This window comes from Pinus tabuliformis, chromosome X (genome assembly GCF_031772625.1).
Source record: "Pinus tabuliformis cultivar Carrire ecotype Pingquan chromosome X, CPIR1, whole genome shotgun sequence".
Lineage (NCBI taxonomy): Eukaryota > Viridiplantae > Streptophyta > Pinopsida > Pinales > Pinaceae > Pinus > Pinus tabuliformis.
The window spans coordinates 246,478,580-246,496,349 of NC_142308.1; the positions used below are offsets into that span (position 1 = coordinate 246,478,580).

The 17,770-nt window shown below is 38.0% G+C and overlaps 1 protein-coding gene across 2 annotated transcripts in view; it reads right to left on the bottom strand.

Annotated features, from left to right (window-relative positions):
• The window catches only part of LOC149139296 (acylphosphatase family), a 30,402-nt gene extending 19,570 nt beyond the window's left edge, over positions 1–10,832 (bottom strand). The window contains exons 1-2 of one of the 2 annotated variants that reach the window (XM_089448181.1): positions 10,647–10,829; positions 10,254–10,550 (exon numbers count right to left, since the gene is read on the bottom strand). In XM_089448181.1, coding sequence (XP_089304307.1) covers positions 10,284–10,550; positions 10,647–10,766 — 387 coding nt within the window. In that variant the 5' untranslated portion in view covers positions 10,767–10,829 and the 3' untranslated portion in view covers positions 10,254–10,283. Of the gene's footprint in view, positions 1–10,253; positions 10,551–10,646 lie in introns of those variants that run through there. The other variant, XM_089448182.1, reaches the window with a different exon arrangement.
• Between the last annotated feature and the right edge of the window lie 6,938 nt (positions 10,833–17,770).

Below are 17,770 nucleotides of genomic sequence, written 5' to 3' on the forward strand. Positions count from 1 at the left end.
GTTTGCATGTGTTGTTTAGGCCCAACCCACATGTTTTGTCATGCTGATATAAATTTCAGTATGCATTAATTGTAAACATTCAAAGAGTACTTCTACAATTTTTCACTTTCCTATCAGCTGAAAATTAACACATAATTTTTGCAAGCATTTACACATGTGAGACACTAGTTTTTGGTCAAGGTGACCCCAGAAAAACCCCACAGCCTCTTGGGGAAAACCGGTCTTCAAAGGAGGATTTTATTGCTTAGGAAATTACAAAACAAGTACAAAAATTCATTGTACTTATCTCCCTTTTTCTGCTATAACATTAAATGCAAATTTTGGAAATTTGTGCCCACTGAAACTTTCAGATTTTCACAAAATCTCTTGCCCAGAATTTCTGCAATTTATCACAGCTCAACTCCTTGGAATTTGTGCCCAAAATCAGCCTCAATTTCCACGCCCACTGCTAATTGTACCTCATCAAAATTTTTGCCAAACTGCTGCTGAAATCTACCTCAAAAAACACGATGCTTGTAGGTGACAGTCCCGAAATTCAAAGCACGAATTTCAGGGCAAACTATTGATGTTCCTCCTCGAACTGCGTGTTGGTCTGCTCCTTGTTTTTCGAGCCTGCTGCCTCGAATTCTGCACTACCAATCTCCCTGAAATTCATACAGCCCCTCTCCTAGAAAATGGTGCCTCTGATCCTCAATTTTCATGCTGCTAGTACAGTCAATGCCTTGGAATTTGTGCTCCTTCCTTGGCTACAATTTCTCCTTCCCTCCTTGAAGTTTCTCCTCTCTTCTCTTCATGCTCTCTCAACTGTGAAGTGAAGAATGAGCCTCCCGTTTCTCCTTCTATCCCTTAGAAAAGATTGAATCCCTAAACCTAGGATCCAATGGATGAGATTTAATCTCCAAATCTCAAGACGTGTGGTTGAGATTAACTCTCTCAATTGATCCCCCTCACACATTGGCTCCATTACTTAAAAGCCTCCTAGTACTTTTTTCAAGTTGTGTACATTTTTCTATTTTTCTCATAAAGTGATTTTTCACCTCACTTTAATTTTAGAAAAGTACATTGTGTACTTTAAAGTTTACACATAAAGTCACTTTATAAAGTACAAGTGACTTTAATATTAGAAAAAGTACATGGTTCAACACTTTTAACTACCTTTCCCATCCATGACATTAAAATATCTCATAATTGTCACCATGACAAAAGTGATTAATGTGTCTACTAGGCTAAAAGGGATAAATGCCTAGTAACACCTCTCCTTGGTACTATTTACAATAAAGCTTTGAATAGAAGACTACTGAGGATCTAGAGGAAGATCGCATATTTCTAATATGTTACTCCTTGGAAGAGGCTACCCACCTATAAGACCTGAATGAGCCCATCTAGTTACCACAATGATATTCAAGATGAAAGTGCCATTGGGGTCTATATGAAAGAGGAATGGCTTCCCATATCCTCAATGGTCTACGATCAAAAATAAAGTAGTTATCACTTTGACACTTGCGACATCTAGGGAATGTGAGTACCATAAATAAGTGATTATCCTAGGGGTGATTAGTTTGAGTAATGGTTGGAGAATCCGGCAATGGAGTATGAGGGAAGCTAGGCATCTCTGGTGGAGATGTGTTAATTTTAGATAATAATGGTATGTTCTCTGCTTTAGCACAATTTACATCAATGTTCCTTTAGCAACCCAATGAGAATTTCCAGTTACAACCAGTAGCAATAACATTAACTAAAACACATTGACAGTAAATGCAGATAGAACACAAAAACATGTGCAGCAAACAAACCAAGACAAGAGGTCACAAGATATGGCGGATGCCAAGGAAAAACCCCAATGTGGGGAAACCCTTTGATCAAATCTTCTTATTATTCTTCAATAATTCAGCACAGAAAGAGAGTACAAATATCAAATTAAATTTCCCAAAACAGTGTTTTCAAATCAGCAATCAATTGCAACCCTAACCAGAAAGTCATCGGTGGTCAAAGCAACTCCAAAATGTCCTCCAAGCAGCTCAGTGAAGAGCAGAATAATTCAACCTTCCAAGAGGGTCAAAGTCAGCCCAAAAACAGTTTGATCAACCTGTCAAATGTTGTTGTAATTTCTGCGGTCAAAGGTTGAAGTCAAACTGATGTCAAACCAGTGAAACTATCCCAATCACCTCGAAAACTGTGCCAATCAATGCGGCCTTCAAAAATTAGAATTTTGCCCTCAAGATCGAAGTCAATGCTTGGTCAAACAATCCTAGTCAACGTTGGCCTGTTCCCTGAAATTTTCAGCCAGCTGACTAACCCAGAAAATCATCCTTCTCTCACACGTGCAAAGTAGGAAGAGGTTGCCTCCAAGCTATACGAACCAATCAAGGGAGGAGAGAGAGAGAGAGATGTGATGAGATGAGTGATGTCCAAATGAGAGAGCAGCCATTCCTATTTATACACTTTGTTAAGGGTGAGGAGACACATCCATTGGGCTTATGAGCCTACATTTGACTGAGGCCGACCTTGACAATTTGTGCATGAGAAAGAATAAATTCAAAATTCCATTTCTGCTTGTCAGAATGAGATGATCTTTATATCAAAATTGGACCTCTCAAAAAGAGGAATCCAATGCAATAATCATCTCCATCATATGAGTTGTCTTAAGGTGGAATTTGACCCTAGTTGCCAATTTTAACACTCCCTCTCAACTAGGGAGAATTCCAACTGCCAATCCAACCATCATCCTGTCATCATGTACCATCCTTGTCATCATTGCCTTGCTCTGCTCTGCTGAACCATGAAGTAATAATGAAGAAGAAGTGATCGAGAGTGAGTCATAAGATCATACCACTCTCCACTGACTAAAGTCAGTCCTTGATCCTAGATCAAGTTGTTGAACACCATGCATCCTAGTCATAGGGAGTACAGCAGTACACTATGCATCCATCGGTCTTGTTATGGTCCTTAACCATCTTTTTCCAACTCATTGGCTAGATGAGAGGTACTCCCCATGAGTCCAGAACTCCATGGATAGGATGTGTGCCAGGGCATCAGCAGGAGAAGGTGAACCACTCATCCTATGCATATGTCAATCGTAGGGCAAGGTGAACCACTCACCCTACATGCATGTGTCCGGATAGGGGAAGGTGAACCACTCACCCTACACACATGTCAACCGTAATGGGGTATCACAGGGGAAGGTGAACCACTCACCCTGTATCCAACCCCCACTAGGGGAAGGTGAACCACTCACCCTATGGTCACTCATAGCTCCAAGAAGTACCCCAAGCCCCCAGGAGCTCCCAGAGCTCTGTGTCCAACTCATACGGGACCCTCATAGGAGGGTCGTTCCACAACTCCAAGTCTCTCTTGAAAGGTTAAGAATTTGACCTTCCCCAAAGGCTTTGTGAGAATGTCTGTGACCTGCTCATTTGTTCTAATGTGTTGGAGCCTTATTGCTCCCCGTTGTACCATATCCCGAATAAAGTGGTACCTGATATCAATGTGCTTGGAGCGGTTGTGGAACACAGGATTCTCTGATAGGCGAATCCCACTCTGGTTGTCGCAGAAGATCACGGTGGTATCCAGCACGTGCTCAAATAGCTCACTAAAGAGCTTCCTCAACCAAACAGCTTCACAACAGGCCATACTTGCAGCAATGTATTCGGCCTCGACGGTGCTTAGTGCAATCGATTTTTACTTCCTGCTCATCCAAGATATGGAATCACGCCCCAAAGAGAAACAACACCCAGACGTGCTCTTACGATCCACCATACTACCAACCCAGTCAGCATCTGAATATCCATGTAGCCTGAAGTTCCCAGCAGTGTATCTGAATCCATAATGGATTGTGCCCCAAAGATATCTCAAGAGATTCTTAGCAGTTATCCAATGAATGTGATGAGGCTCAACCATAAATTGACTCAACATGTTCACAGCAAAGCATATGTCAGGACAGGAGTTGACCAAGAACATCAGGGCCCCCACAAGTTGACGATACTTGATAGGGTTTGCTAATCCAGGCCCAACAACACTTCCACATAGCTTCTTAAAGTTGAGTTCCATCGAAGTAGTCACAGACTTGCAATCCACCATCCCACATCTCTCAAGTAACTTCAGAATGTATTTTCCCTAAGAAAGGAAAATCTCACCTGGCTTTTGCTAGACCTCCAGCGCTAGGAAATAATGCATCAGTCCTCCCTCTTGCATTGATGAATGAGAGGGTCATCACCAGTAAGAAAGAGATCATCCACATAAAGGACCAGAATGAGAGGTCTGTCCTTTTCAACCTTGAAGTATAGGTTTAGGTCAGCATCACTCCTTGTAAATCCCAGCTTCATAAGATAGCTATCGATCCTCTCATACCAAGCCCTAGGGGCTTTCTTCAACCCATAGAGGGCTTTCTTTAACCTGCATACATGTGTCTCACGATCTTGAACCTCGAACCCCTTAGGTTGTTCCACATATACTTCCTCCTTAAGCGAACCATGCAAGAAGGCAGTTTTGACATCCATCTGGTGTAGGCTCCATCCTTGCGAAGCAACAAGGGCTATAATCGAACGGATGGTGGTATATCGGGCAACCGGTGCAAATATCTCATCGTAGTCTACTCCTTCCTTTTGAGAGAAGCCTCAAGCAACAAATATGGCCTTAAACTTTTCAACACTCCCATCAACGCCATGTTTGATCTTGTAGAGCCATTTTGAAGTGACCACAGACTTGTCCTTGGGTCTAGGAACCACATCCCAGACATCATTCTTCATGATCGACTCATACTCCTCGTTCATTGCATCCTTCCAAACTTGTTGCTTCACGGCTTCTTCGAATGTGCAAGGCTCAGATTGTACAATGGTACTCATGGTAGCTAAGTACCCTTGGTACCTATTCAGATTCTTGCTTTCACGAAATGTCCCCCTCGGTGCAATATGTTTCTCAGCATCTTCAAGAGTATCTTTGTGCCAAAAAGGACTTTTTCTTGAAGTAGAGAGCTCACTAGGAGGTGGATCAATGGGATCCATCGGACCTTCCACATCGAGCATCGGTTCATCAGACGGAGGTTCAACCTGCTTTTTTGCATCAGAGTCATCATTGTCCTTCCTAGGGATAGGAAGATCTCGAATCTTTCTAAGAGTAGAATCTTCATCAAAAGTGACATCATGACTTAATTCCACTTCCCTTTGACCAAACACATAGATTCTATATGCCTTCGAAGTTTCACTGTAGCCCACAAAGGTTCCTTTCTTCCCAAGATGCATCTAGTTTGTTTCTTTTCTCTTTCGGCACATGAAAATAATACAAGACAACCAAAACTTCTAGAATGAGAAACATAAGGTTTCTTACGATGAATACTTCTTCAGGTGTCTTGAAGTCCAAAGCTTAATGTAGGCATCTGTTTTGAACATACACAGTGGTGTTGGTAGCTTATTCCCATAAGAACTTCAGTAGACCTTTGTGATGAAGCATGGCATGGGTGGCTTTTATGAGAGTACGATTCTTCCCTTCGGCAACACCATTTTGTTCAAGAGTATATACAGTAGTGGTCTCCCTCTTTATGCCAGCTTATCTACAATAGTCTTTAAATTCATTTGACTCATATTCGATCCCGTTATCGGTCCTCAATATTTTGATATTTTTCCCTGTTTGATTCTCAACCAAGGCTTTGAAGTCATCCACAAAAATAGCATAGTACAAATATGCACCCAAAGATGTCGTAGGCAACATACCTGATAGTATCCTTCTTGTGAGGACACTCTCTAGCGAAGTGGCCAAACCTGTTACAATTGAAGCATCTTTCGTTTCTTCCTTCTTTGAATCCCGACTTGAACCCTTGTCCTTAATTCCTTGGACCAGCGTTATTCCTCCTCTTAGAATGAGCAGAGGTGGTAGGGTTGTTTCCATTTGAGGACTTGTCTCTTTCCATCATCCTTATTTCTTCTTGAGCGCATCTAGCCAATAATTCATCAAATCCCAGAATCCTGTCATTGTCGAGGATGGTAGTGTTGAACACATCCCATTCTCTTGTAAGGCCTCCAAGAGCAATAAGCGTGAGCTCCCTGTCACCAAAGACTTCTCTAATAGATAGGAGATGATCTCAGTAATCCTCATGAAGTAGGATTGGATAGATTCTCCTCTATCCATCTTGATGTCTTTCAACCTGTTCTTGAGAAAGAGAACTTGATTTTCATTATTTACTTTGAACATCCCAACCAGCTTGTCATACATCTCCTTAGATGTTTCCAAATTAGAAATATATGCAACCAAAAGCTTGTGAATAGAATCAACAATATTTTTCTTAGCTTTAACCTCACCTTTCTTATACTTTCTTTGTGCAGTTGCGGATGCATTTGAAGGAGGCTCTGCTATTCTTCCTTTGACATAGTCCATGGCATCATTTTCTTCCAATGTCAAATCTAGAGTCATCTTCCATGCATGATAGTCGGATTTGTCCTTAAGCTTGTCCTCAAATTTGAAGAAAGATGTAGTCGTCATTGGGACTAGTTCCAAGTCCTTGTCCAACAACTTCCCTTAGTGATTGTTTTTCTTCACTCTTGCTTGGGCTTTGTCTTCACCTGAGCTCTGGTACCATGTTAATTTTAGATAACAATGGTATGTTATATGCTTTAGCACAATTTACTTCAATGTTCCTTTAGTAGCCCAATGACAATTTCCAATTATATCTAGTAGTAATCACATTAACTTAAACACATTGACAGTAAATGCAAATAGAACACAAAAACATGTGCAGAAGACAAGCCAAGACAAGAGGACACAAGATATGGCGGGATGCTAGGAAAAAACCCCAATGTGGAGAAACACTTTGATCAAATCTTCTCATTATTCTTCAATAGTTCAGCACAAAGAGAGAGTACAAATATCAAATTAACTTTCCCAAAACAGTCTTGTCAAATCAACAGTCAACTGCAGCCTAACCAGAAAGTCAATGGTGGTCAAAGCAACTCCAAAATGTCCTCCAAGTAGCTCAGTCAACAGCAGAAGAATTCAGCCTTCCAAGAGGGTCAAAGTCAACCCAAAAACAGTTCAGTCAACCCAATCAAATGTTGTTGTAATTTCTGCGGTCAAAGGCTGAAGTCAACACTGAAGTCAAACCAATCAAATTGTCCCAATCACCTCGAAAACCATGCCAATCAATGCGGCCTTCAAAAATCGAAATTTTGCCCTCAAGATTGAAGTCAACGCTTGGTCAAACAGTCTTGGTCAACGTTGACCTATTTCCGGAAATTTTCGTCCCGCTGACTAACCCAGAAAATCGTCTTTCTCTCACACATGTGAAATAGGAAGAGGTTGCCCCAAGCTATACGAACCAAACAAGAGAGGAGAGAGAGAGATATGTGATGAGATGAGTGATGTCCAAATGAGAGAGAGGTAACACCTATTTATACACTTCGTTGAGGGTGAGGAGACACATCCATTGGGCTTAAGATCCTACATTTCACTGAGGCCGACGTTGACAATTTGTGCATGAGAAAGAATAAATTCAAAATTTCATTTCTGCTTGTCAAAATGAGATGATCTTTATATCAAAATTGGACTTCTCGAAAAGAGGAATCCAATGCAATAATCATTACCATCATATGAGCTATCCTAAGGTGGAATTTGGCCCTAGTTGCCAATTTTAACAAGATATCAAAAGAAATTAACGAGGGTATATGACTCTTTGAAAAGACAATGGCACTGCCCTGAATCTCATGATAAGTGGGTCAATGGAATATGAAGTACTCCTTTGTCTTGATCTCCTTAAGATGGCAAAACTAGAAGATCTTATCTAGCTAGTCAAACTAGTGTTCAACCTCCACCTGAAGCATACATGATCCCACCTAAGTCACATGACACAAGGACACGAGACACGAAGGACACGTAAATACAAGTATTTGACACGAGACACAACGACCCTGGCAACAGGACACAAGGGACGCAATATATATATATATATATATATATATATATATATATATATATATATATATATATATATTAAAAAAATATTGAAATATAGTGCTTGATCCATATAGATATGAAGCATGATGATATCTATTTAGTATTTAGTATACACTATTTACTATTTAGTAATTTACTAGTTAGTTTATTAATTTACTACATCAATGATGTTCACAGTTCAATGTTCATTGTTCATGTTATAACTTTTGTTATTAACATCAAACAACATTGATCATGTTCAAACTTCACATAAGGTAGTTTATGAACTATAAATTTATATGTGTTCAAACTTCACTGTTTACCAGAGCGTTAATAGAGCTTTCCCTCCCTTTAAACCTCGAAGGTGTAGTGAACAATGAGCACATGACGGGGAGCTAGGTTTTTTATTTCAACACACGATCTATACGTGGTCACTAGTGTAAAATTAAGTTAAGTTCCGTAGGTTATAACACAACTTACAAAAAATTTAAGTGCTCCAAACTCTTAGCAAAACACGTGAGCGCTCGTCTCCTGCACCTCCAAGTCCAAATCGATGTGAAGTTGTGCCCATTGCACTCGAATATGATGGAATTCCTCTCACTACACAACAAATTTGATTTCGTCAGTGAGTAAACTCAACTTCAGTGGCGAACATTGCCAAAAAAAAACCCAAAAATAAACCATGTTGTAGGTTTTAAATGTCACTTTTCATGGCACACGTGTCCTAAGAACCAAAAACATTAGGGCACGTTTTCGCCACATCCAAAACACATGTCTCAATTGAAGGACACGAAGAAAAACGTTTTTGACGCGTTTTAGGGCACGTTTCGTGTCCGACACGTAAAATACGGGACACGAGGCCCTGAGGGACGTGTCCTGTGACTTAGGATCCCACACTAAACTAGTCCAAAGGAATGCAAAGAGCATGCATCCAATGGCGACATGTGTACAAAGGTTAGACAATGAGGTCATCCCTCAATTCCATGAAGTGCTCCACAAAGAAGGCCATCTTTAAACATAATCTACCCAATGGGTCTATCCAAGTGACCTGAATGAACTACTTGTAAATATTGTCTCAAGTAATCCTGTTCAACTCCTACCTAGTAGGAAAGAGGTGACCAAGTGGAGCAAGGGACAATTACCCACGAACTCTAAGAGATCTGAGATCCACATGAACCAACAACATGCCCACCCAAGAGGGCTAGCCAAGGCACTAGTCTCTAATGAGAGATAGGCTAGATACAGATATTGCTGCCATCCAATAGCTGAGTCAACAAACCCCAAACACAATGAAGAAGTTCAACCAGGCTGAACACAATGTTGAGTCATAGGGGGCATACACCAAAATCTGCAAGAATGATGAACTGAGGGATTGTATGCTGGCATCTGTTAATGCAGCGAAGGAGAAACCAAGGAGCCTTGTAGACAAGGCCCCAAAACCGCTTAGCCGTAAAGAACAGTGGGTTGGATAACAGAGTCCATGAAAGACATCTTGGACAATCTGTCCTAGAAATGGTGCCAAAAGCACTATCTGTCTAGCAAAGTAGATAACTATAGCCCCTACTGACTCACGGTGGAAGAGCCTGCCTCAAACTGGAAAGAAAACCTAAACATTCTACCCCCAAATATGTATAGGAGGTGGTGATATCGAACTCTTCCCCTTTAAAAAAATATGGTATTGGGGTTGATACCTCCCTCATATGATAATTCTGAATAGATTCAGCAGCGAGGGGTCAAAATGAAATTGAGATGCTAATTGCTGTGTCTAAAAAAAGATCTATATAGAGAGACAATAAGAGATTGAGCCGCAAATCTCTGTGTCTAAAAGATATATATATAAATTCATGTTTGATTTCTTCTAATTTTATTTTTTAAATTACTGGTTTATTCTTTTAATTTTGATTTATAAGGAGGGATGTTACGCATCTATGTGTCTAAAAGATATATTTATTTCATGTTTGATCTCTTCTAATTTTCTCTTTTAAAACTGATTTATGCTTTTAATTTTGATTTATAAGGATGGATGTTACACATCTCATCCATTGAATTCAACTAGCTTCTCTGGGCTTCTATGTGTGCGGTGCATATATATACAACTCCAGACCCCAGCAGGGTACTCCAAATACAAGTCCAAACTCCAGCAGGGTGCAAACACAATTACGAACAGAACTTAAATACCCCATTAGAAGTATCTAAAGAAAATAAAAGAAGGGATCCACACACCCTAAACCCCAAATACAAATCCGAACCCCAGGAGGGTGCAAACACAATTACGAATAGAAATTAATTACCCAAGTAGACGTATCTGAAGAAAATAAAGGAAGGAATTCCATAACCTGAGTAATGATAGTGTGTTTCCACTTTAGTCAGCAAGTTGGCTTCAACTCAAACGCTTCGCCCACGGTCTCCTGGGACGGAGAGCTTTCCAGCCCTGTGACGACTGCTGCCGGCGGCCCCCGTTTGCACCTCTCGAGCATGTTATCGACGACCTGCGGATCCCCAGAGAAGACGGCCTCCACAGTGCCGTCTCGCCTGTTACGAACCCACCCCTTTAACCCCAATTCTTTAGCGTTGTCCGCTGTCCATTTCCGGTAAAATACTCCCTGCACTACACCCTTCACGCGCACATTCACCTACAGGCATAATTTGAATTCAAATGCGAATGAATAAAGTGCGTCTGTTATCGAAAATCCACAATATTAAACAGAGAATTCCGCCATTTTGCTTACTGTTTTGGCCGAGGCAGACTCCGAGCTAGTGCTCATCCTGACCGTTGAGAAAATGCTCCTTCTGAGGCCGGCCTGCAATGGAATTTTGCATGTAATGGGTGGAGCGATGGATCTCGACATTTATAGTCCAGAGCTCCCGGGAATTGATCTCTCCGCATGTAAGTGTTTATAATTCATTTATTTTTCCCCCATACTAAATATTTATGGCTACACTTCTCTAGCAAATTTAAAAAACAAACTTGAAAAATAAAATAAATGGACTTCTCTAATTTAATGAGGGGATGAATTTGAGGATGGTGATTTTCCTTGAATTTGGTAGTGTTTGAAGAGAGTTTTAAAACTTAAAAATGGATTCAGTGATTTTAAGAATATATATTTTGAGAGTTAAAATTTGGAAATAGTAATTTGGATTTACAAAAATTTCTATTAAATTTTGTCAAAATTATATAAAAAACATTTTTTAAAGTAAAATAATTGCTTATATATACATCTTGTCATTATGTTATTATGTTTGAATTTAATGTGACAAACTCATTGCATCTTGCTATTATGTTTGAACTCAATGAGACAAACTCACCATTGTCGAAATTAAATTATAAACATTAATTTAATTAAATTATTCATAAATTTTATAATCTAAATATCTTAAAAGTTAAGATGAACAATAACCTAATTATAATTATTATTTTTTAATTATTTAAAATTAATGATATATGGGTTTTAGTATGATGTTGTGTAGTATTGTTATTATGTTTTGTTGTTTAAAACTAAGTTAAAGTAAGTTGAATATATATTATATAATATAAATTTCATAAACATTGGAGTTCTATCATGATCTTAGTTTGGTGTGTAATTGAACAGTATTTTAAAGACTTTTTTTAAGTTTAAATTGATCTATATCAATGAAAATTTTATAAAGTTCTATATTAATGTGTATTTAACTTTGATTTAAATTCTAATCATTAGATGGAAGTTTGTTACAAAAATAGTCAATACCTAAATGGATTAGTATCATTATTGTTTTCTATTATTTAAAGCTAAGTGATTGATAGACAACCTAATGTAAGTGATTGCTCCTTCGTATCCAAAGCAAGTTGCAATGCATGTAATTACCCTAATGGATTATATAAGAGTCAGATGTATAGGGTTTAGGCTTGCAAGTGGATTGGTATAACCATCCTCCTCTAGTCATTTGGGGCTCTAGAAAGCCTCAAGTTTACAATTGTTGGATAGATAGTCCCCTCATGCTAATTGGGGTTTTTTCAGCAAGTTGGTAGTATACCTAAAAGATAGAACCTAAAGGTCTTAAACCAAAGCAATTAGTAAGGCCAAACCTCAAAATGGAAAAATATAAGTGGTCAAATCTCCAAATGGAAAAAAGAGACAAAAGTATATGTAAGTGATGGATAGGTGCACCTAAAAGGTAGAACCTAGAGGTCTTAAACCAAAGCAATGGTTAATGTCAAACCTCTAAATGGAAAAAAAAAAGATAGAACCTAGAGGTCTTAAACCAAAGCAATTGTTAAAGTCAAACCTCGAAATGGCAAAAAGAGACAAATGCATATGTAAGTGGTCAAACCTCTAAATGGAAAAAGAGAGACAAACATATCTAGAAGTGATGGATAGGTATTCTAGTAGGCATACATGGAGATAAGCAAGAATTAGTATATATGAGAGATCAACATAGTAGACATACATGGAGATAAGCAAGAATTAGTATATATGAGAGGTCAATAGAGTCATTATAGCATACATCAACTTATGATTATTGAATATGGATGTATTTGGATTAAACTAATATTAATCACCATGTCTTGGTGTTTTTAAGAGTCAATTTATTAATAAGGGGTGGAAGGAGGGGGAGGGGTGCTCTGTGGCCCCAAGGAAGTCAAAGTTGCAGACTATTCATGGGACTTAGGATGGATAACAAACAACCAAGATGAAGTGTATGCCCTCTACTAGGGGATTTAGTTAGCCAAATAAAATAAGGTAACTTCTCTCGTTGTTTTGGGTGGCTCCCTCCTTATCTAGCATTTGGTGAAGGGCTACTCTCTGAGGGACAAAACATTATAAAATCTTATGAAAATAATTAGGAAGGGTTCTCTTTGATAGCATATTTCCATGTTCTTTGTGATCTCAATAAAGATGTGAACTTATGTGTTAATGAAAGGTGTAAGTTAATATTGGGAGAGGTGTATGTTAAGATTGAAATATTTGAAAATCAATGGTTGAACCAGACCCTCTCCTATACTTAGAACTAAATGGTTTGGCATTGCGTAGTTAGAAAGATTGCATTATGAATCAGTAATAGTATGAAAGTAAATTTTGGTTTTTGGTGGGTTAGTTTTGTAAGGTTTATACCTACAAACCTTGATTTTTGTTGTCTGGTTTAGAGTCCCTCTCGAAAAAATTGTAGTTTTCATGGATAAGAGAGGTCAGGAAGAAATTTTGAAGATATAGCTATGTACTACCTATTGTATTTACTACGATCCATGCGCAAACTTGCATATAAATACAAAGTTCTCATTCTAGTTTTAAAAAAAAAGTCAAATTATTAATAGACAATCCATGATTAGTTATATTAATTTTTTGGATTCTTAGCAATGTCATTGAGCCGAGAGATGCTCTACAGCGTAATATAGGGGAAATGTTGTAATGTTTGTAAATTGACACATAAAATCAATAATAATAAAATATAGCATCAACTTGCCTAAAAAAATAATAAAAAGTAAAAAGTGATAAAATTAATAAAAACTCATTCAATTCAATTTGCTATATTGTATTTTTTATTTTATTAATAAAATTACAAACCAATTTTTCAATTAAAAAAAAATCTTAATATACATATCACATTAAAATAAATTTAAATAATAATTTATTTTGAAACACATAATTAATAAACATATATTTTAATAAATTTAATTAATAAAGATATATATATATATATAAACTAACGGGGCATACATTGTTGAGCAGACAACACAGAACCCTGCATTAATAATCTCCACACCAGAGGTAAATGAAATACAATCTGATTATTTAACTAAAGCAGTGATATGCAGGTTCAATGGATTTTGGCCCAAACCGGAAGCCCTTCGTCAATGGATCTACTCCATATGGACAGAAAACTGTGATGTCCATCTCTGTTCAAAAGGATTCTTTATCGTCAAATTTGACACCATAAAAGACAAAGATTATGCATTGAACGAAGGACCATGGTTCTGGGGTAACGCGGGCCTTTTCGTGAAATCTTGGTTCCCGGATTTCGATCCAAACAGCATGGTGGTCACCAAAATGCCAGTCTGGGTAAAACTGTTTAATCTTCCTATACACTTCTGGCACTACAAAGTACTGGAAGGAATAGGCAATACCCTGGGATCTTTTTTAAAAGCAGACCATGAGCGCCTATCTAAGGATATCTACACATATGCCAGGATATGTGTGGAGGTAGACCTCAGTCAAGGCCTACCAGAGCACATTATCCTAATTCACAATGGAAAACAATGGGCACAGCCATTGGATTATGAAAACACCGCCTTTCGTTGCCGCATATGTCGGCAAACAGGTCACCTACAGAGTACATGCCCACAAAACAAAAAAGATAGGAAAAGGAGACAACCACCAAAACCGAAAGGATGGCAATTTTCAGCCACATGGACAGAGGATGCAGAAGAGGAAAAAGAAGAGGAAAGGAATGAGGGAACCAACAGCAACATACAAGAAGATGAAGACGGGAAGATAAATACAGAAATCAGCAAAGCAAGCTATCCACACCACATACATAACAATGAATATCCGATCGAAGGAGCAACAGACACAAATACAGGTAACCCACAGCAGCAATATGAGAACACCAGGCAGGAAATTGGAGGCAGCAAGCGAGCTTACTCGCCAACAAGTACAGATTCTGAAAAGGATATCATGGCTGCCACAAATGAAACACAAATGATTATTGTAACAGCTCCGCCTAACAATGAAGGTTGGCGGAAAGTGGAAAAAAAGAAGGGTAGGAAAGTCTAGATCGTCTAGTTATTTGACTTTAGCTCCTGATTAGCAGGACAAGTTTTGATATTATGAACATTACAGCAATGCCAATGGCATCTACTATATGTAATTTTCTAATAATAATGAAAATTACTGATTTTTCCAGTGGAAAAATATATAAACTAAAATTCATTTTACCATACAAATTAAAATAATGATTTATATTTATAATCATGATTATTCATATTTGTAATCTTAATTATTCATATTTATGATCATTATATTTCAAAACTTCATATTTAAATTTAATTAATAAACATATGAACTCTCACCCTCTCTCCCTCTAATTTTATGCATATCACAAAAAATCAAATTAAAAAAAATATAAAGCATGTCAAAGAAAAAGCACAAGCACATAGAGTGATCCAAACTTCAACATGGAGCAGCGACTGGGGAAACCCTAGTTGTTGCTTCTTCTTAGTTTGGGTCTTCGTTTGCCTTTCCTACCTCGCCCCCCTGGTACAATTCCCACTGTCTTGCTTGTTTGTGAGGGCTTGGGTCATTGTGGTCATCGTTGTAGTGCTATGGCTTCACAACTGCCATGTCGAATGCATTGTTTCTCCTACGGGATGTTGTCGCCCCCTCCTGTGTTGGTTGCTTCGGGCTTCCTTGGCTACACTCTGTCGATGTCTATCATTTAAAGTTTGTGTTGGGTGGAGCATTGAGGGAGTAGAGGGCTCGACAGTTAGGGATCCCTAGCCGCCTCTACCCTTTGCTTCGTGCTGCTTTTTTTCCATTCTCTAGTGCGTTTGGGGGTTCGTGTGGCTTACTTTTGGGGGGTTCATGGTTGGTCAGTTCATTGGTTCCATGTTCAACTGGGTTCCTCGGTCGAATCCTTCATGTCGTCGTCATTACTCGGGTCAGGATCTCTCTCTTAGCTCTAATGGTGGGGCTTTCAAGTCGTCGTGTCACTTGTTTGTAGCTTGTGTTGTGGTTGGCCCCGTGGACACATCGTTGCCTTTCTTTGAGCTTTGGCCCTATTTTTATTGTAATTTTCCATGGTTATATTTTGCGGGCTTATGAGCCCTGTATGCTTTTGCCCTTGTTTCATTTTGTTTGTCTGGGGTTTCGACCTTGTCACAAGTTGATGACAAAAGCAATGGGATTTTGTCAAAGGCACTGCCTTATATGTGTAAGATCCACTGATTTATGGATCTATACCTTTGAATACATGCGATACATGTATCAACAACATGTAATTTTATATCTCCTTGATAATAAAATTACACTTTTTTTCCAGGGAGAAAAAATAAAATAAAAATAAAAAGCACAAGCACACTCACATCCACACACATATATATAAGGGTTTTAATAAAACTAAAAATAAGAATATGTGTGTGTGTGCGTCTAATTTATATAAATACAAATATTATTAAGAACTAACATAAACTGTTAATCAACCAAGAGCCAAGAAGAATAATATCTCTCATGATCCATTTTACCATATAAATTAAAATAATGATTCATATTTTTAACTATAATATTTCATAACTTCATATTTAAATTTAAGTGATAAGCATATAGAAACTTAATACTCTCTCTCTCTCTCTCTCAAATCAATCCTATACATATCATATTAAAAAATTAAGTTAAAATAATTATAAAGCATGTTAAGGAGAAACTCCAAGTGTGTCCACATACATATATGTATCCCCAAGGGTTAGTTCAGTTGGTCGAGTCCCCATCGTTAAATCTCCTCTGCTATTATGAGGTAAAGCTGTGATTTTCACTTGTCATGTTATAAAGTATTATGTAAACCATGAGATTTAAGGTTCAAAGTATCATGTAAATCACGAGATTTAAGGTTCAAATCCCTAGTGGGTCAAGCCAATGATACAGATGTGTGTGTGAGAGAAAGACAAAGAAATTTATATAAATATAAATAATATTATTAAGAAATAACATAGATACATCTTAGCCCCAAGGGTTAGCTCAGTTGGTCGGGAACTAAGTATCTCGCCAGTTGGGAGGTCATGGGGTTAAATCTCCTTGATGCCCTTGGGGTTAAGCCTTTCTTATTTAGCCGACGAGTAGATCCCTTCGGGTTGATCTACCTGGATTTTCTTGTGGATGTAGCCGCCACCCAGTGTCTGTGAACCACCCTTAGAAAACATAGATACATCTTAACCCTGTATTTACCAAGCTTCGAGAGGAATCAAATCTTTGTAGGTGCATATCTTTCCTCAAATTTTATACTCAAAAAGAGGTTTGCACCTAAGAGATTTGATCTCTCTCAAGAGTTAAAATAAATTTATAATTATTGATAAATAACCCATTATGTGATTCCAAGTATGAAACTATAAGTAATCTTGTTTGAATCTTCAATAAAAAATTCCATGCCTCCCCACATTGATAAGAGTGAAGCGAAAGCATATGTAAAATAATTCAAATTAGTAAAAGATCAAGAATATTTTTAACCAAATTCAAAAAATGTATTATGATCAATAAGGTTGGAAAATCCAATTGTTAACATATAACCAAAAAAAACACAACCATGCTATCAAACAAGGGTGATAGTTGCATAGTAGCATAGTCCTTGTCTCTTTGTGTGGGGTCTGTGTTTTGTTGTTATTCAAGAAGCTTTATTTTTGTAATCATTTCCATGATTTGTCACCTCTTTTGGTAGCTATTGTTATGCTGATGCGATTAAGGCAATGCAGGATGCTCTGTTTCCGCAATTGTTTCGACAATTTTTCGTTATTCCCTCCTTTGCACAATTCATGGAAATATTATGATTTTCATATTATCTCCCCACACCCCCAACGTTGATACATTATGGAGAGTGTGGAGGAAAAGGGGGGGTGGGGTGTTGAACAAATATGTGGTGGAAGCATTTATATATTAATTTAATATCAAATTGTTACTATTTTTGTTGTGCAGAGAAATTGTGTGGGGGGGAGTTTGTATCCCTTGCTCTATGCACCATTCCCCGGACACACTTTCTCTCGCACTCCCAATGAAAATATTTGTTTCACCGAAATTCCCTTCGCTACTTCAAGCAAAATATCAGTGTTCTATTTTGCTGCTTTTACTACGTGCAATAAGCATTTATATATTAATCTGTGTATCTATTACAGGTC